Below are 20,879 nucleotides of genomic sequence, written 5' to 3'. Positions count from 1 at the left end.
TGTTATAATTCGATGCTGGAGATCCACCATCAAGTGATTCCGCTGTGCATAAATGTCTAGAAATGTATAAAAATGAAATTGGTATGGAAAATAATGAATATATTAATGTAGTTGCGGATGAAGCTATTTTTAGACGAGGTATTAGTTATTGTAAAACAAATCAAAAAACAAAAATGATCCTTGGACAATGGCATACCAATAAGGATATGATGATGGCATTAATTACAATTTTTTCTGGTTACAGAATATTCAATATGGCAGGAATATTAGGTGTACGATTTCTAGATAAATTAGAGAAAGGTATAGATTTCAGAGCAACTTCAAGAGTATTGGAATTGATTTGGATTTCCGTAGGAATAGCAATTCATATATATGTAAAAAAGAAAAAACAGACATTAGATAATATTTTAAAAAAAGAAAATAATTGTGTAAAAGTTTGGTATTTATATTTTCAATGGGCTAGTTATTGGCGTGCACATTGGTTTGGTATTAGATGGGGAGTATTTGATTTACAACATGAAAGTTTAAAAGCTTTTTCACCTTTATTTCCCATTGCCGGTAAATCAAATTATGCTAGATCTGTAACGTATCATATACATTGCATAGAAAATAATCCTCTACTTCGTAAAATGCTTCGTAAAGCACCATCCATTAATTTAACAAGTCCTGGACATTTTTTTGCATATGACGAAGCACTAGAAACATTTGGAGTAAAATTTGTAAAACAAAATATAACAAGAATTCCGGCAGATGGGGAAGAGTTAAAATTAAGAATAAAAGCTACTCAACTAGAAAAGGAACGAACAGAAATGCTGATTTGTGATTACATTGGAGATTCTGTTCAAAGTTCCCGACCACGTAATGTTCAATCTCAAAAGGAAAAGATTTGGGAGCTCGCACACTTATTGATAAATGCTTTTGAATCTTTAAATCCTCTTGAAAATCCAGTATTTGAATTCTGTAACAATTTAAATGATGATGGAGTTAATCAATTAATTATTGCGTATGATATTGGAATTAAGAGATTACAAACAATAGCAAATCAAGAAATTTTTTTAACAGAAAGTTATACAACTATTGGAAGAAGAGCAAGAAATATCACACGGGTTACAGTTGCTGATATTACTAAAATGAAAAAAGAAAAAAAAATAGAAATAAGAGAAGAAAAAGAAAAAGAAAAAGGGAGAGGAGGGAGAGGAAGAGGAAGGGGAGGGGGGAGAGGGAGAGGGAGAAGGAGAAGGGGGAGGGGAGGGGAAGGGAGGGAGGGGAAGAAGGGGAAGAAACAAACATGCTATCTGATGATGATGATAAAGCAACTGATACTTAAATCCCAAACTATTATACGTTCATGCTATAGTAATTTGTAAAAAAAATAAATTATTTTTAATTAAAATATTAAAAAAAATTTTGATGGCAGCATAAAATATTTAAAAAAATAATTTTATATTTATTTATCTATGAAAATTGATAAAAAAATTTCTATTATACACGAAAAAATAATTGTTCTACATAAAAATAAATCTATCCTATATGAATACAAAATTATCTATGCAAAAAATAAACTCACATGAATAATCAACTTGTTTTCATCTGATTAATTAATATTATTTGGCGTCCATCACGAAAATTAAGAAATCGTCAAAAATAATTTTTAACTACTATTAAACCTACATAAAAAAAAGGACAAATAATCCATATTAGTTATAAAATAAGTAATGGTAGTATGAGAAAAAAAATAATTATCTTTACTTTAGGCAAAATATCTAAGCTGAAAAAATAAGAAATTCCAAATCATCAAAAATAATTCCAGACCGCTTAGAGAAGAGAAATTAGTATTAGCATATAGTATTGTATAACTAACAAGTATAATTGAAGAGTTGTAGATACGAGAGGATATTGATAACTTACAAAAATAAATGATTTTAATATACTTTTTTTTCGTTTTTTATATTAAAAAGCTCCTTATAATAAAAAAAAATCCAATTTTTTACGTTTTACACAAAAACTACCTAACTGACCGTCATTAATAACTTAGAAAAACATTTTCTTCTTGTGAATTTGCATATATTACTATTGTTAAAAATATTTTTTACTCCATTTCTCAACTTTAATCTCGAAGAAAAGCTTTTTTTAAGGGGTTTTTTGCATGAAATGTAAAACGAAAAAAAAAATTACTAAAATGGAAAGTAATGATAAAATTTATAGAACACATGATTATCTATAAATTTTGTAATTTACACAAGCGTGATACATTTGGAATTTGACGTTTAATTATAAAATAAAGTTGTTGGATTAACGTTACACAAAATCAATTTATTATGAAAATGATCTGCATGTGACATTTCCGGTGACTGATAAGGGTAAAGTACGCGTAAAAACGTATACTAGACGTGTTTTTTCTTTCTTATTTCCTCTCTACCAATGGAATTTCCGAAAGATCCTTTAAACAACCCTCAAGTAAATATTTCATATAAAAATAACAAGTTACTAAGGCCTATTAAGCCTAGAAATTTATACCCTTCGCCTTCTACTGGGATTTGTGAACAAAGTAATGTGGATTTATACCAAAATCCCTTACTAACAAGACAAAGTTATGTTGCTCCTAGTTTTTATATACAAAATGGAAGCAGTTTTGGCCAAAGCTTTTCTGGGCCTAACTATTTTGAGAGAGAATCTGCAGAGTTACAAAGATATCAAAAAGAAAATGTTGTTAATGATAAAGTTTCTGATGTAGAAATTAATTATCAACAAGAAAAAGAAAAGATTAAAGACGAAAAAGAATTAACAGTGAGTAAAAGTACTTTATTAATTTTTTAGTTGTAATTTATTTTATTTTAATTAAAATTAATTTAGGATGGTAACTACAAAAAGAAATCTAATAATAAGCGTAAATCTGGTAATGAAGGCGAGTCTAATAACAATTGGCAAGTCATAAAGTTGATATTTTACTTCAATACATTCATCAGGAAATTTTATAGCGCGAAAAATTGCGTAAGTTTACGATTTTGTAAGTTTACAAAAGTTTATGGTATAATATTTCGAAAAATTTCAAAATATTACGTAAGTTTACAATTTCGTAAGATTTATGTGATATTACGGTTAAAATATTACATAAGTTTTCAATATCGTAAGATTTACGCAATATTACGGTCAAAATATTTTGCAAATTTACGAAACTGTAAACCTGCGTAATATTACGGTTGAAATATTTCGAAAATTTACGAAACTGTAAACCTGCGTAATATTACGGTTGAAATATTTTGAAAATTTACGAAACTGTAAACCTGCGTAATATTACGGTTAAAATATTTCGAAAATTTACGAAACTGTAAACCTGCGTAATATTACGGTTGAAATATTTTGAAAATTTACGAAACTGTAAACCTGCGTAATATTACGGTTAAAATATTTCGAAAATTTACGAAACTGTAAACCTGCGTAATATTACGGTTGAAATATTTTGAAAATTTACGAAACTGTAAACCTGCGTAATATTACGGTTAAAATATTTCAAAAATTTACGAAACTGTAAACCTGCGTAATATTACGGTTAAAATATTTCAAAAATTTACGAAACTGTAAACCTGCGTAATATTACGGTTGAAATATTTCGAAAATTTACGAGATTGTAAACTGCATATGCAGTAGAACGTATACAAGAGGCATGTGATACTATTGAATAATCAAAAATAATATAAACACCTTTTCTTTTATATAAACACCTTTTTTTTTAAGTTTGGGAAAGCAAATTTATTTTTATTTACGAATTTTTTATTATTTAAAATTTTTATGTTAAAAATTAAAGTAAATTCTAATTTTTATTATAACTTAATAAAAAAAATACACATTTGATACTTGTTCGCTACTATTTTATAAAATAGTACCCAGGCTGTACGGCGTGGACGTCAGTATCAGTCACAGCCCAAAAAAAACGTGAGTCTCCAGCCGATATTTAGTACGAACTGGGCTTAGCTACTCACTTAATAAATAATAAAAAAATAAAAATAATTATCTTCTTCTACGATATGTAGGTAAGTTTCTCCTTGCCCTACGATCATCACGCGTGACTAAAATTGATCAAATTTATCAAATTTAAAACATGAACGTAAATATTAATTATAAATTTTATTATAGTATAATTACCCGGCCTCTCCCAAAATCTCGTTCTAAATTCGCGATAATATCTTGCGCTGGTACGCGCCCACAGCCGCCGCCCAGGGTTACCATTACAATAAAGGACATAGTTCTAAATATCAAAATCAGTTTGAATATTCGGTAAATACATTTAATTTATATGAATGTAATTTTATTTATTTACTTACATGGTAATCCCTGACGAGGTTCCTCCACTTTTGGCTGCACTGTTGCCCGGAAACCCTCGTTCGAAATATTCTATTTATTCTGATTCAATTAAATGGATTGGTTAATTTGAATTTAAATTCTTTCTTAAAGAAATTATAGATATTAGTCATATGAACCTATTGGCAACAGAGTCCCAAAAATCTTGGCGGCTCTACCAGTTAATATTGTGGTAGGCGCGGTTTCTGTCTTGGCGTATGTCAACAAGTTCGTCCATCATAGCCCAGTTTCAATGGACGTTATAGTGGGAACGACGACGTGTGTGGTGAGGCATTATTAGATTAGATTTGATTTTTATAATTTGATTTTGGGATGAGTAAAAATTTGAAAGAAAGTCGTAAAATGTCACTTTAAATAAAATTTGAACAATACCTCTTTGGTTTGATTTTATTTCTCGTTTCAATTAAAATTTAATTTATTAGACTTTTCATCATTAAACATATTAATTAAATCTCATGCGGATATGGATTATCTAAATATAAATATCATGATTCTAAATATAAATATAAATCACTTAATTTATTTTAATTTTTTTTTAAAAAAAGTTTGATTTCAATTAAAAATAATTAAAAATCATGTACATGTTTTGGTTATTTAAATATAAATATCAATATATTATATTTAAAAATAAACCAATTTATTATTAGCACATTCTATTGAATTTTAAAAAAATCAATTTTTTTTTTAAAAAAAAAAATCATCAATATATCATATTTAAAAATAAAACAATTATATTCTGATTAAATATTTTGCGTACATTTCTTAAAAAAATCATAAAAAAAAATCTTGTACGTCGTACATGCAATTACTAAATATCATCCCCTTGTGATAAATAAAAAATTACGCAACACAAATTCAACACAAACTCAACATAAATTTAACAAATTTAACAAAATTTGGCCAAAATTAATAATTTTTTACCAGAATTATCAACACAAATTGAACACAAATTGAACACAAATTTCAGTCACGATTTATTTATGTCACACCCGTGTTGTTAATAATTAAATAAATAAATCTGCATTTTATTTATGATATGGGAAACGTGACCATAAATTCTTTAAGGATATAATTTTATTAAAATAAATCAAAACTCCTATATCAAGTGACTAAAAAATATATTTATTTACGAAATATTCATTTTGTTTATCAAATCGGGGTACTATGTGAACGACACCATGTATGATATACATACAAAGTTATATAATTCTATCAATTTTAAGCGAGGACATTCATATAAATATAAGTTCCTTTTAGATTTAAAATCGTACCATTCAATTAATGCGCGATTTAGCGGTAGATCATTAATACTTCTGCTAACAATAAGGCCTATAAATAATAAATATTTATTAATACTTTATAATAAATTATTACATAAATTGGAAAAATACCTGTCCATAACAAAGTCCTTTGTCTGATATATAATCATTTGATTCTTCAGAATCCATTGAAATAACTATGTCGCTAAACCATACTTTATTATGATACCTGTTTGTGGCACGCATTATGGCACCATTTTCCAGTGTTACCGATCTGTATATGTTTATTCGGGTTTCACCAATAATTGTGAACCCATCAAGTAAATCTAGATATGAATCCAGACAACTTATAAATCTAGCAAAACCGGTCTGCATTTTATTGTCTACGGAATCTTTTTTTCATTAAAAAATGTATTTGCATCTTGTAAAGAGAAATCAAAGAGTCTTGCAGAAAATTTACAAGTGCGAGGTGTTTTTGCCGGATTCACTGAATGTTGAGACATTCTAATAGATATTGCTTGACGTTTTATCTATTAATTTAATTTCCATCTTAAGTTATATAATAAATATATACAATAAATAAATTTCCAAATACTTACAGTTCGTAAAAGCTGAGGTTCGACATCTTTTTTATTGCTAATTCGGTAGGGTATTTTAACAAAATATTTGTGGAGACTTTCGTAAGTTTCTGTGGTATAGCCATTTATTGCGCCATAAGATCGTATTGAGTCAATAATGTGATAAACCCATGAATGCAATTTAGGCAACTTCAAATTGGAAGGAGAAACAAATTTAAAAGCCTTGACAAACATCCGAACGCATCATGTATTGCATCCATAAAATTTAAATGTTAATTTAATTTATTTAATTTAAATTTTCGATTTTACTAAAATTTTAATACATACATTAAATTTCTCCAAGTCACTTTCACTAAATTCTTCATATCTACTTAAAATATACATTTCATTCCAATATTCATACAATTTCACAAGATCATCATTATTTACAAAATTATCTACTTCGTTATTATTTTCATCATATAAATTATCAATAACAAATATCATGACTTTCATCAAACTTCAATATTCATTAGCAGTTAATCTTGCAATTGACTGCAGTCCATTGGAAAAAATTTTAATGGCGGAAAAACGTGGAATTGCTGCTAGACGGCGATCTACTTCTTTAACTAATTTATTACCATTAACATGTTGCAATTTTAAGATATCGCATGTGAAGATAATTTGATAACGAAATAAATCCAAATCTAAATGATGCATTCTGTCAGGAACAGTAGCCAAGTAGATATTTATATTCCTTGATAATATAAATATTTATAATTAATATATATATATGTTATTATAATTATTTCTACTTTTGCATACTTACGGCAAATCCCAAAAAAAATTAGGTACAGATTCTATGCAAACAGATTTTTGTGTATCATTTTCAAAATATTTACGCATTTCATCATGAGTTCTTAGTATTACATCATTAACCGATAAGTTTATATTTGCAAGATTGTCTCTTTTAATTAAACAGGAGTGACATGGAAGGCTTGAATTGGAGGATTTATAAACTAAACAAAAACTTGCGGCTTCTGGCCAATCTGCAATAATAGTTGAAACTCTAGGTTAAAACCAGGTATTTTTATTATTTATAAAAAGGTCTATACCATCTTTTAATAAAATAATTGGTTCTAGTAAATGACGTAAAGATTTATGAAAGGTATCACGAACCAGATCTTTATTTGCAGCTTCTAAAATTGGTAAATATCCCAAAAGTTGCTTTGCATCCTGTTTATTACGACGCCATATTGGGATATTGCCTAATGAAATATATATTGGATGCAATTGACTTTTTCCTAATGTATCTGTAGTTGTTGCATCTGAATATAAAATAATTGATAATAATTTGGAACCAGTAGGTAAGGATTCTTGCGTAGTTTTCCACCATTTTCCAGTGTTTTGTTCACTGTAAATACTTTCTCTATTATACTATAAAATAATATAAATAAATTAAAATAAATATTATTTAAATTATTGAATTAACTAATATTTACTATTTACCTCATAGTTTTCGTAAGATAGCGCAAAATTTTGTGTTATGTCAGGAACAGTTAAGATATTTTTGATGCACTGTATTAAGTTTTGATAATAAAGAAAATAATCTTTATCCTTATGTTTTGTTATAAGAACTTTACTAAATTCTAAATTAGAAAACTTCATATTATTCATAAATGCTCGTCCCTGTTCAATATTTTTTGGTAATGGTGATTCTGTAAGATTTGAATGTTTATTAAAAAAACGTATTATTTCATTACCACCTTTATTGTTTGTTTTATATTTCGTTACTAATAACATTAGATATTTATAAGCATCATTAGGAAATTCTGTGCAAGTTTTGGTATTGAGATTTTTGGGTTCTTCAAAAATTTCAGGCTCTTCAGATGAATCTAATATATTTTCAAAGTTACTATCTTCAAGGCTCATCTCTGATATTGCACTTCCAATACTGTCGAATGACATATTTTGTACATTATTATCATCATCCACCTAAAATTATAAACCAAAATGAGTTAGTATAATTTGAGCTTTTTCTTTAAAAAGAATAATCTGGAATAACATAATTACCTCAACTTTATCATTTTCATATTCACTACTTAGATTACTTCTTGTATCCATTTCACTGCTATATTTTTCACTATCATTATTATCATCATCATCTTCTACTTCTAATTCTACATTTTTTAAGCATTTTTGGGCGTGTTGAGTATATGCAAAGTGTTGACTGAATATTCGCATACAAAGGGGGCATTTGAAACTCATGTTACTAAATTAACGCGTCAAATTTGATGAAAAGTATCAATTCACTATTTAATTTATATGAGATTATGTGTGCTAATAAAATTATATTGCAAATTCATTGTAAAAATTTAATGAATTAATTGAATGGATTACAATTGATTGAGTTATTTGAATAGCCACGACTACGCAAATTTACGCATTAATGAATGGAACTGGCTGTAAGAATCTGGTGGCTAATATCGCGGAATCATTCGCAATTTTACGCATTATAGCAAAATTTAAAATATGCGAAACACTCAGCAATTTTGCTGTCGGGAACTTGCCGAGTTCGTGGGTTAGCAAATCTAAAAATAAATGTAACAAGTCTATGATGTACCATATAAATATTGTTTATTATTTTATTTACTATTTCAATTTGCCGGCAACCTGCCAAGTGAATCTGACAGCAAAAGTGCTGAGTGTTTCGCATATTTTGAATTTGCTGTAACGGGCTGTAAGAATTCGGATGGCTTATTCAATCGGCTAATCATCTGATAATCAGCCGCAAATTTATTGGCTTAACACGGCAAATCACTTTTACAATAATGGACGGATGATCAGCCACAAATTTATGCGATAATCAGGTTATAAGCGCTCAAGATCACTATCAATCTGATCAGCTAAATGAGTTTACTGGCTGCAACTTTTTTTTTCCATGCATAAAAGCCCCAACATGTGTAACATGTTATTTTTTTATAAATTGGATTTGATTAATATTTCAATTGTACTATATGCTTTTACGAGATTTTTTTTTAAAGTTCTCTTATGAAAGTGTTACAATATTTTTTTGTAATATCACGATGCAAAATTTTTGCATTAGTACATTCATTTTTCGTAATATTTCGCATTAGTTCATCCATTTTTCGCAATATTTCGCAAGTTTTTTTTCTTTTTTAGTATAGAATGGCGGAAATTACCTTATGACAGCTTGCCTCCTTTTTCTGAATTTCTTATTCATGTATTTCCCCTTTTTCCTCATCCTTTTCGAATTTTCTAGTTCACCTTTTTCTCATATATTTCCTCTTTTTTCTCATATATTTCCTCTTTTTTCTCATATATTTTCTCTTTTTTCTCATATATTTCCTCCTTTTTCTCATATTTTCATTTCAAATTTATTATCATAATGGCTACAAAGCGTGGCGAGAAATGAAGAATTGACGATAATGAAAGATTTTCAAAACGTAGTACTGAGGGTAGCGAAGCTGAGAAGCGAGTGAGAATATCCGATGATAGCGTTGATGGTATATATGACATGATATGTATCATATTCTTTATAAAAGAAATTATATAATATATAGTTAAATTATATTTTATTGTTAAAGTTAATAAAAAAACAATAGAAAAACTATTAAGAACCAATTCGCAGATAATTTCTAAACTTGAAATTCTTATCACCGGACAAAAAAATCTCGAAACCCGTCTCTCGAGCATAGAAAAAAAGCTCAACGATAATAACAAAAATAATAATAATACAATAGATCCGGAGTATGTAAAGGTAATAAAGATGAATATTATTTAATGTAAACCTGAAATGCTAACCTCGTTTGATTAGGAGCTCGTTAAGAAGGTGTTGAAAATTTTATTTGAAAATTTTGTTTATCCTTCGCAAAACGAGTACAAACTCGCTACCGAAAAATATTTAAAAGACGAAAATCCGGAATTTATGCGCCAGTTCAAAAAAAATCAATGGATTATTTTTTTCGAAAAAAAAATTGCCCCGACTGTAAGTTAAAGCAATTATGAATTTTATTAAATTTCATACTAACATTTTTTTTAATAGTTAGTACAACAACATAGAAGCATATGAGGGACGTTCACATCTAGAGTTAAAGACGTTATGTATTCTGTTTTCGAAGCGACTGAGCATAAATTACCGTCTATTAACACTCAGGCTAGTCCGTCAAAGATTCAGGAATGGAAGAGTAAGGCGGAGGTGAAAAGATGTTACAACAACCTATTTAAAAAGGTTAAAGATAGGCAACCTACGACATATATGTCGCTGATAATTGATAAGTTGCGAAAAGAAAATAAAAATCCCTCAAAAACACAAATAGCGTATGCGATTAGCATATGTGAAACGTACTTAAATCCTAATAATCAAAACATTCAAATGAGCGAAAGTATAATGAAGTTGAAGATAATCAACAACTTAGTAAGTTTTTAATTTACAATTTGCAAAATGTGAATTATTTGAATTACAGTTTATTTATTTATTTATTGATTTTTAGCAAAAGTTGGAAAATAGGAATAAATTTACACATTCGGACGATGATTCTCATGATGGTAATGATGTAGATGATGGTGGTGATAGAGCAGCTGATGATAGAGCAGGTGCGGCTGATGATGGTGTGACTAACGATGGTAGGCCTAACGATGGTGCGGCTAACGATGATGCGGCCAACGATGGTGCGGCCAACGATGGTGCGGCCAATGATGGCATAGCTGACGATGATATACTTTCTATTGACTCTTATAACACGGAGGAAGAAGGTCGGTATGTAAATAGTTTATTAGAGAATTATGGGTTGCATAGGAAATAAATATTATTTTTTATATATATCACACGTAATAGCATTTTTTTTTACCATAATTAATATAGTTTTAATAAATAAAATGGTTATTAATTCTTAACAACACGGGTGTGACATAAATAAATCGTGGCTGAAATTTGTGTTCAATTTGTGTTCAATTTGTGTTGATAATTCTGGTAAAAATTTGTTAATTTTGGCCAAATTTCGTTAAATTTGTTAAATTTGTGTTGAATTTGTGTTGATAATTTTTAATTTATCACGAGGGGATAATATTTAGTAATTGTGCATATACAATTTCTGTGATTTTTTAAAATGCGGATTTCCGTAATTTTACGATATCATATTTTCTGGCCAATCAAAATTAGGCTGATCCTTGCATGTGATTTAATCATTTAATCATTTAATCATGCACGCGTTTTTGTCTTATTTATTTTTGTTTCTTATTTCTTTATTCTTTTGTTCAATATTTTTAATTTTTTTGTCTCTTCTTTCTATTATTTCTTTAATTATATACAATATATTTACATATATTTCATAATTTATTGCTTTGCAGGTATAGAAATATTTGTTTATTAATACTAATTATTTTCATTTTTTTTTACCTCTTTGTTATTTTGTATCGTAATACTAACAATAATATCCATGTTTCCTTTATTCCTTTTTACTTGTACTTTAATACTAACGATACTAACAATACTAACAATACTAACAACATGTTTATTTTTTCCTTTCTCTTTATTTCTTTATTCTTTTGTTCAATTACTTTGCAGGTATAGAAATATTTATTTATTAATACTAATTATTTTAATATTAACGCGTTTTTTTTTTACCTCTTTGTTACTTTATGTCGTAATACTAACAATACTATCTACGTTTCCTTTATTTCTTTTTACTTGTACTTTAATACTAACGATAATATCCATGTTTCTTTTACTCCTTTTACTGTTTCTTTAACTCTTTTTACCTTAATACTAACAATAATAACAATATTTCTTTTATCTTTGTATCTAATACTAACGTTACTATAGCTGTTTCTCTTTTTTTTACGTCTAATAATATTGTTACTCTACTCTTTCTTTTTTTTACTTTTATGTATTCTGTATATATTAATAAATACTTGTAATTTTTTATGATTATATCTAATAAAACATACATTATATAAACTTATAGTACAGAAAATGAAGTATTATTTATCGAAATATTTTGAAATATTATGAAATATTAAGTTGTGTAAAATCACAGAATATTACGAATCGTCAAATTATGGAACATTACGCATCATAGAATTTTGAAATATTTTAAAAAGTTGCGAAGTATTATGCAGTAAAATTACGGAATATTATGAATCGTAAAATTATGAAGCCTTGCATACAGTAATATTTCGAAATATTTTAAAAAGTTACAAAATATTACGCTTACGCAAACTTGCGGCGGGTCTGAAAACTTACGAAATATTATGTAAAATTACGAAATATTGCGAACCGCAAAATTACGGAATATTACAAATCGTAAAATTATGAAGCTTTGCATATCGTAATATTTCGAAATATTTTAAAAAGTTACAAAATATTACGCTTACGCAAACTTGCGGCGGGTCTGGAAGCTTACGAAATATTATGATGTGTAAACTTGCGCAACTTTTCGCACTATATAATTTCCTGATGTTGCAGATAATTTTGATGAGTATACAAAAGGTAATAAAACTAAATTGTTTAATGAAATGTCCGTAAAGGTACTAAAAAATAAAGAGCCTAATACTATTAAAAGCAAGTTAGCAAGGATGATCAAATACTATGGTAAGGTTAAAGCTCATAACGAAAAATCTGGTATAGAGAGAAAAGACTGGGATTAGTATGAGAAAATGGATGCTATTTTTGGTACTCGCGAAAATATAGCACCTTCTTTTATAGTAAATAGATCTACTGATATTGATGGCGAAGAATCTTCAGGTATGGAACCTAAAACACCTAAAAGATCAAAAAAAAATAATGTAGATACTATTGCTATGGCTATTTCTACAATGAGTGAAATTAGAGAAAGAGTATGGGAAAAGAAGCTTGAGTTAGAAAAAGAAAGGATTGAAAAAAATCATACTATTGAAATGGGTAAATTAGAAGTAAAAAAACAGAAATGGGAATTTGAAAGAGAGAAAATGAAAATGGAGCATGAATTAAAATTGAAAGAGATGGAATTTAAACAATCAAACAATACGAACTAATGAAATAATATTCTCTTATAGGATAATCTTAGTATATATTTTTTTTCTAATAGCTTTAATATAATTTTCTTTTTTGTAAAAAGTGATAAGTTTATGTAATAATTTTACAATAATAAAGGTTTTATTTTGTAGTGTTCAATATTTGTATATACTGTTTGCATAATATTCATAATAACATTTACAGATGACATTCATATAACGTTAATATTATGATAAATTTATTTAGGAATTAAATGAATTTTATTAATGATTAATAATTAGATTCATTAATTGCTCTCTTTTTCTTTCTCCTTCTCTTTTCATTACTATTTCATTTTGATTTATATCTTCATCATTATCACTATCATCATCACCATCTTCATCATCATCATTTTCATATAATTCTTCTACATTATCATTATTTAGTTCTAAAAAATTATGTAAGATGATTGCACATTCAGTAATTTTTACAACAGTAGAAATATCTCTAACATTTAATTCTTTTAAAGCAATAAATCTGTTCTTTAATCTTCCAAATGCATTTTCAACTACTACTCTATGTAAAGAATGAATTACATTAAATCGAATTTGTGAAGGATTTTGAGAATTTACAAAAGGTTTAATTAAAAAAGTAGATATAGGATATGCCGAGTCTCCAAGTAAATATTCTTCTCCTTTAATAATTTTAGAAATATTTCGATAAAAGTATGAATTTTTATAAATCTTAGCATCATGAACTGAGCCAGGCCATCCAATCTCATAATCTATAAACATACCTCTGTAATCTACAATTCCTTGCAATTGTATAGAATATCTTTTTTTTCTGTTCCAATATGTTTCAGGTTGCTTTAATGGCGCATTTGCTAATACAATGTGACTACCATCTATTGCACCTATAACATCTTCCATTTCGCCAATATTTTTAAATCCTTCATGTATATTCTGCTTGGCTTCACCTGTTGGCCATTTAACCAAAGTTTTTTTTAAAGAAAAAATCGCAATCATTACTCTTTTACAGTATAAATAAATGGTTTCTTCTGCAATTCCAAATCTTGAACATAATCCAAATATATCTTCTTTAGAACTAATTCTTCTCAAAAAAATTGCAAGTTGTAATTCAACAGGAGCTTGTGAATGATTACTATTATTTTGAAAAATTGGATGAGTAATTAATAGGGAAACAAGCTTTTGAAAATTTATAGAGTTCATTCTAATGATTTTTTTAAATCTACAGTCTTCATATTTTGGTAAAATATAATTGTACCAATCTTTTGATTTTGCTACATGATAAGATCTTTGCTCTAAATATCTTATTCCAAGTAATGAGGTTAGTCCAAGCATTACCAAATCATCCTCTTCTTCTTCACTTGAATCACCTTCTTCCTCAAATAAATCTTCATTTTCCATATCTTGACAAGCTGTAATAACATAAAAAGATAATAATTCCCTTATTTTCTTGTGTTTAGACATTTTAACTGCTGTAAATTTTTAATTATACTTTATAAGAATAAAAGTAATGACTACGCGACAACTTTTGTATTCATAGATTAATCAATATATGTGATCAAGCATTTCAATTATGAACGTTGATCATGAAATTTAGTGTAATCTGATCAAAAATGCCGATCGAACAATTATGAACTGGCCTAGTAAATTAGATAGTAGCGAATGTGAATTGGAGGATAATTATTATAGCACTATGTACTTCAGGATTGGAATTAATATTGAATTTTTAATTAAATAAATAATAAAATTTTTATTATGCTTAACAATTGCTCAAAATAAATTATCCTGAGTCTTATATAAAATACTTGTGATCAAAATTCTGGGGTCTTAACCTAAGGGTAGTAACATTTATTACGTAATATTTTAGGGGGTGGGAGGGTATTTAAAGGTCATATAACATATAAGTGTAACGTAAGATTTTTCATATTACATGGGGGTGGAGGAGTATGGGCTTATAGTAAATGGATATTACGTAATAAATGTCACTGCCCTAAGAAAAATTTTTTATATATCTAATAAATCTTTTATTTTAATAAGAGGATATTCTTAAAGGGGTATCAAACTTCAATGTTATTTTGAAATAAAATATCAATATATTAATTAGTAAATTATAATGTACTCTTTCTAAGTGCATGCATTATATATTTTTTCTTTAAATACATCCTCTTATTCAGTTTTAAGTATATAAAGTTCATATAAGATTTCTCTTTCTAAATGCATACCCTCTTTAAATGCACTTTTTTTTCAAATTTCCATTATATTTCCAAGAGAAAAATACTTAAAGTTAACTTTTTAATATAAAGAATAGAGTTAATAAATACTAGTAATAATTGTTATTACAGGTGATCGTTAAGTTCTTTAAGCCCATTGGATAACTTTTGCACTACTAATCAATCGATATGCAACACTTTTCTTAACTTCTTTTGAAGCACAAGGACAATAAAATTCAGAGGTTTTTCTGTATCTAAAATAAATATTACTATAAATTTCATCAATCTCATCATCACTTAGTTCTGATGATACTCTTTTTTTCACATTTTTCTGTATAGGATTAGAGTATGTAAGATGCTTTTTGGCTGTTTTAGCAATGCATTTCTTCAGGTGATCATTGGCACATTTGATGGTATTTTTGCAAATAATTACTAAAGAGTCACATACAGTGCAATATATATATAGTGAATGCCTTTCAGCTTTAAATTCCCATTGTTAAATAATCTTTCAGTTATTTGGATAAATCCATTCTTCAAAAAGTATTTTGGGTTATATTCAAGAAGTTTTTTAAATGAATAACAAATATGAAAATACCACATTTCTGGTATTTCACCACTATACCTATATTGCAGATTGTTTAATGCTTGTACTATTACAGAATTTAAACCAAAATAGTTAGTTTTAATCATTTTTATAGTTTATAACTGATCTTAGTGATTTATAATATTTTAGTGAATTATAGTGAATCTTTATCAATATATACTATAATATTATAGAATTCAAATTTATACAGATTTGAATAGAAATTTATATATATAAAACCTATTAATTCTCAATGCAATTAAAATTATTCTTGAATGTTGCTTGTATAATTACTAAAGAGCGTAGTAAATTTTATTTTTCTGATAATTATATTAATAACATAACTCCTTTAAAGTGGTGTTGCTCTAATATTCTAAAGGCTATGAGTGGAATGCCTGTCTTTCTAGTGTAAAAAATCACAATACTTGGTGTCTATACTGTATAGGTCATAGTATAGCTAAACATACTCTTAAAAATGCTAGAAAATTGTACATAGTAGAAATGAAAAATGTCTTTCTGAAAAATATATTAATTGCATGACAGCTTTACTGTAGTATTGTTCTAAAAGTCATGAATAGAATGCACCACTTAGTAATATTAAATTTATGGTATTCTCATTATTCTAGATGATATACTTGTAATATTGATCAAGCCAAGCAGATTGCATTTAGCTGAAATGGTGAGTGTCTTTCTATTTCATATTTTAATAACTATTCAGATTTATTATGGAAATATGATAAAGAATATATACACTTTATGCGATTAAAAATCATAATATTTGATGTCTAATTTGTTGAAATAAATATAAAAATTTATGTCATGAAATTGTTTCTAAATATTTGGGACCACCTTCAGACATTTGCTGACCAGATTACTTGAAAATTTCTGAACATCTTAAGGGATTAGAACTTGATATATATTATCCAGAACATGGTTTTGCAATTGAAGTACAAAGTATTCAACATGAAAATTATATTGAATTCTTCTACAAAGATCCCAAAATTTTATCAAACAGCGAGAACAGGATCAACTTAAGAAAGAAATCAAAGAATTATGTGAAAAGAATCAGATTGCTTTAAAGCATGTTTGGTATTATAAAGACCTATATATAGTTATTTCAGAATATTTTTGAGAATTGGGTTTCATTGAATAAACTCAAAACTTAATTATCTGTATAATTTTTTAAGTAAGCCAGAAGATGCTTAATTCTTTTGCAATTTGGCCAAGATTTGATATACCAGAAGCATAATACGAAAAATGTCTTAGCTCTGGCTAATTCATAGTTGGGTCAGAAAAAATCATGTGAATATTCAGTTACGTTTACTACTTTATATTTACCATTCAAAAATTCTGATGCATACTTTAGATAAAAACAATTATTTTATTAGTGTATTATTTTTTTTTCAAAAGTAAATATACAAATAATTGCGTAATAAGCTATGAATTTAAAAAAATATATAATCTAGCACCTCTTTCTTTAAATATACATTTTTGTTTGCTATTTGTTGTTAATAACTTTCGCTTTATTACTTTTCAGGATTTATTACGATTTGCAAATATATTCTGACTTATAATGAATAGATTAAATCGTGTCAAACTTATTACAATCAGAACTCTATGTACCGATGCTGTTGTTTTGGGAAAAAATATCGGTATATCAGATTATCGGTTCATTATGAAAATTTTGTATACCGATATTATTATATTATGTTGATCAATATCGGTATATAAAAATTTTTTGTGATCATTTGTATAACAAAAAATCTTAAATTGAACGAAAAATAAAATTTAATGGTTTATGGCAATAATAATTGAAATTTATTATCATTATTACAGTATACTGTATTAGAATATTAATATAACTAATCAAGACTATTTAATAGTACATATTATTGAATAAAACTATCTAATGTTATTTGCTTTGCGTTACACTGGTCAAAAACCAATATATCGGGTAGCAGATATATATCAGATATGTACCCGATATGTGTAGTATTAATGCAGAAAATCGGGTACCCGATATGTGTAAGATATGTGTAAATATATATATCGTCTACATATCATTTACATATCATATACATATCGGTACCCGATATGTATATGATATATATATTTACATATATCTTACACATATCGGGTACCTGATTTTCTGCATTAATACTACACATATCGGGTACATATCTGATACATATCTGCTACCCGATATATTGGTTTTTGACCAGTGTTATTAATGTATAATGTCAATACTTGACGTCTTAATTTCTTTAAAACATTTAATAATTCTGGGTTAATAGAAGTATCTGATGAGTATTCAAAAAATAAAACAAGATCATCCAAGTGACCCAGGGCTTCTTTAGTAGAAATCACTTCAAAGGATTCTTCAGTTTCTAGTTTGACTACTTTGGTATTTTTGGATTTTACCATAGACACGATTTCTTCATCAGTTAACCCTTCACCACCTTTCAAGTTGTCATCTATATGAAGAAATTCTGTTACGTCCATGTGATCATCAAATGGAAGTTGGTAAATCAACTCTTATATCTCCATTTTATTATGAATTTCATCATGAAATACTTGATTATCATCTTCAATTTCACCATCCATCTCATCCTGTGAAAGAATTCCCGTATGTTTCCAACAATTAAAAATTGTCTGCTGACTTACAGAATTCCAAGCATTTTTGCTAAAATTAATAGCATCATAAATATTTAGTGGAACAGTTTCTTTTCTTAATTCTTGTGAAATTTCATATGCCTTGATCCTGTTTCTAACGAGTAATTTTTGATATTGTGCCTGAATTATTAAAGAATTACATAATTAATACAATGTAATTTGAATCTAGATTGTAAAATTTTACTGTTTTTAAATTAATTAAAAAACTATCACTCACTTTAAAAGAATTAATTATTCCTGCATCACAAGGCTGCAAATGCGCTGTAGTATTTGGTAGCAAAAAATGCACAGTCACATTTGTTAAATTTGTATTTTCATCTATAATATGCACTAATGCATTATCAACCAGTAAAAGAATATAGCGGCCTTGTAATCGCATCTGTCTGTCCAATTTTGTGAGATAATCATTCCATATCAGAACCTGCATCCAAGCAGTTGAATTCCAATAATAATTAACTGGTAAATCTTCCTTTTTTTTCCATGTAAGATTCGTGGATTTTGATAAGTATGGATAAAAAGTGGCTTTAATTTCTCCGTCCCAGTTGTATTGCATATAAGCAGGAGTGTAACACGTTTTTTTGATTTTTTTTTCCTGAAAGTGGGCCTTGTGCTAATGTCTTTGATGGTTCAAGATCCCAATACAATCCTAAAATATAAACAGTAAATATTAGAATATTATTCAATTATTTTAAAGAAAATTTAGGATTACCTGTTTCATCGCAATTAAAAACATCATTTAAATCATAATCTTTAATGATTTCACGTAAAATCTTCCTTTTTTCGTCTAATGTTTCCAATGGAGCACTTTTTGCTTCACCCCACTTAACATACTGTTTTAAACTGTGACGTTCTTTAAATCCATTAATCCATCCATTAGAAGCTGCAAAATTATTAACTTCAAACTGTTGTGCAAAAAATTTAGCTTTTTCACGTAAAATATCAGTATCAATAATAAACAAGATCTGCAGCAAGTGCATTAGTTATCCATAATGAAAGAGCCTTCTCTACTTGAGGGAAGCGAACAGGCTTTTCCTTCTGTTTATTTGACTCTTCTGAGTCTGGATTTACATTCAGCCACTTTTCTTTCTTTTTTAAGATATCAAAAACTGTATTTTGCTTAATATTATACAAGGTGGCAAGTCCTTCTTAAGTAAATCGTGGCATGTTTTGATAATCTAAACAGAGTTGTCTTTTTTGTGCATGTGTTAAAACGACTCTTTTCTTTGTTTGAGAAGCATCTTGAGTTAACTTCCTTTTTACTTGTAGTTGAGACATGATTTCTAAAGCAAACAAAGACGCACTATGACGCGTTAAGTAAGGTTATATGCTGGTGTAACCTAAAATATCAGTACATCTTACTATATGTTAATTAAAAGAGGACAAAGAAAAGTATCGATACATGTTACATCGTGAAACAATATGTAATATCGGTACAACAAGGATTTTTTACTAGTTGTGAAATGGGACACGAAAATTCTATCAGTACATGAAAATATCGGTCTATACGATATCGGTACATAGAGGCCTGACTGTACTATCAAAAATACAATCAAACACATTACTTGTACTTTTCTTAATTTTTACAATTTCACTTATTTATTTATACATATTCTGTATAAGTGTTAAAATGGATTAATAGTACAAATATTTCTGATAATGAATAAATTGGAATGTAAGCTTACTATAACATGTCTAATAATGTTTACAGAGGATTTTAGCTTTTCAATATGTTAAAGCTTTGTTAAAAGTTTAAACTTTGGACCCAAAAAGATGATATAAAAATCCTCAATTAAATTTTCAAAAAGCATCTGTCCACTTATACCTACTATCTATAAAAATACCACATTAATTTTTTTTGGCCTGTATATCGGTCAGGTTGTGATTCACACAGGTCAAAAAGTGAAAAATCAGGTGTCAATCAGTCACCAATCAGGCAGTTTGCTAACTTTTGATTTAGCGATCAGAAAAGAATGAAATATAGCTTATTGGATCATTTCAATAAGACGAATCTAATAGTAGTAAAATTGCATTTCTAGGATTAATAGTAGTTAATAAAAAATTAAATAAAATATAAATGATATATTTTTATTTTTACATTTTACTCAATTTCTCATCAAGTATTAATCCTAGAAATGCGATTTTACTACCATTAGATTCATCTTATTGAGACGATTCCAATAAACTATATTTCATTCTTTTCTGATCACTGGATTAAAAG

At 27.5% G+C, this 20,879-nt stretch overlaps 6 protein-coding genes across 6 annotated transcripts; 4 read left to right on the top strand and 2 right to left on the bottom strand.

The window, feature by feature from the left end:
* Positions 1 to 62: 62 nt before the first annotated feature.
* OCT59_000591 (uncharacterized protein) lies at positions 63 to 1,367 on the top strand (the record flags this gene model as incomplete). The annotated part of the gene is made up of 1 exon (XM_066138936.1): positions 63 to 1,367. The coding sequence occupies one exon, from the start codon at positions 63 to 65 to the stop codon at positions 1,365 to 1,367; it is 1,305 nt and encodes a 434-aa protein (XP_065988383.1).
* A 1,054-nt stretch (positions 1,368 to 2,421) lies between these two features.
* On the top strand, positions 2,422 to 2,817 carry OCT59_000590 (uncharacterized protein; the record flags this gene model as incomplete). Its single annotated transcript, XM_066138935.1, has 1 exon — positions 2,422 to 2,817. The coding sequence occupies one exon, from the start codon at positions 2,422 to 2,424 to the stop codon at positions 2,815 to 2,817; it is 396 nt and encodes a 131-aa protein (XP_065988382.1).
* A 7,481-nt stretch (positions 2,818 to 10,298) lies between these two features.
* On the top strand, positions 10,299 to 11,001 carry OCT59_000589 (uncharacterized protein; the record flags this gene model as incomplete). The annotated part of the gene is made up of 2 exons (XM_066138934.1): positions 10,299 to 10,613; positions 10,690 to 11,001. The coding sequence occupies 2 exons, from the start codon at positions 10,299 to 10,301 to the stop codon at positions 10,999 to 11,001; spliced, it is 627 nt and encodes a 208-aa protein (XP_065988381.1).
* Positions 11,002 to 12,853: 1,852 nt separating this feature from the next.
* Positions 12,854 to 13,210, top strand: OCT59_000588 (uncharacterized protein; the record flags this gene model as incomplete). Its single annotated transcript, XM_066138933.1, has 1 exon — positions 12,854 to 13,210. The coding sequence occupies one exon, from the start codon at positions 12,854 to 12,856 to the stop codon at positions 13,208 to 13,210; it is 357 nt and encodes a 118-aa protein (XP_065988380.1).
* A 4,938-nt stretch (positions 13,211 to 18,148) lies between these two features.
* On the bottom strand, positions 18,149 to 18,490 carry OCT59_000587 (uncharacterized protein; the record flags this gene model as incomplete). Its single annotated transcript, XM_066138932.1, has 1 exon — positions 18,149 to 18,490. The coding sequence occupies one exon, from the start codon at positions 18,488 to 18,490 to the stop codon at positions 18,149 to 18,151; it is 342 nt and encodes a 113-aa protein (XP_065988379.1).
* A 33-nt stretch (positions 18,491 to 18,523) lies between these two features.
* OCT59_000586 (uncharacterized protein) lies at positions 18,524 to 19,638 on the bottom strand (the record flags this gene model as incomplete). The annotated part of the gene is made up of 3 exons (XM_066138931.1): positions 18,524 to 18,781; positions 19,234 to 19,307; positions 19,371 to 19,638. 3 exons carry the CDS (start codon positions 19,636 to 19,638, stop codon positions 18,524 to 18,526), a joined length of 600 nt encoding a protein of 199 aa, XP_065988378.1.
* Positions 19,639 to 20,879: the final 1,241 nt, after the last annotated feature.

This window comes from Rhizophagus irregularis, chromosome 1 (genome assembly GCF_026210795.1).
Source record: "Rhizophagus irregularis chromosome 1, complete sequence".
NCBI lineage: Eukaryota > Fungi > Glomeromycota > Glomeromycetes > Glomerales > Glomeraceae > Rhizophagus > Rhizophagus irregularis.
This window is presented reverse-complemented; position numbering and strand designations above follow the sequence as displayed.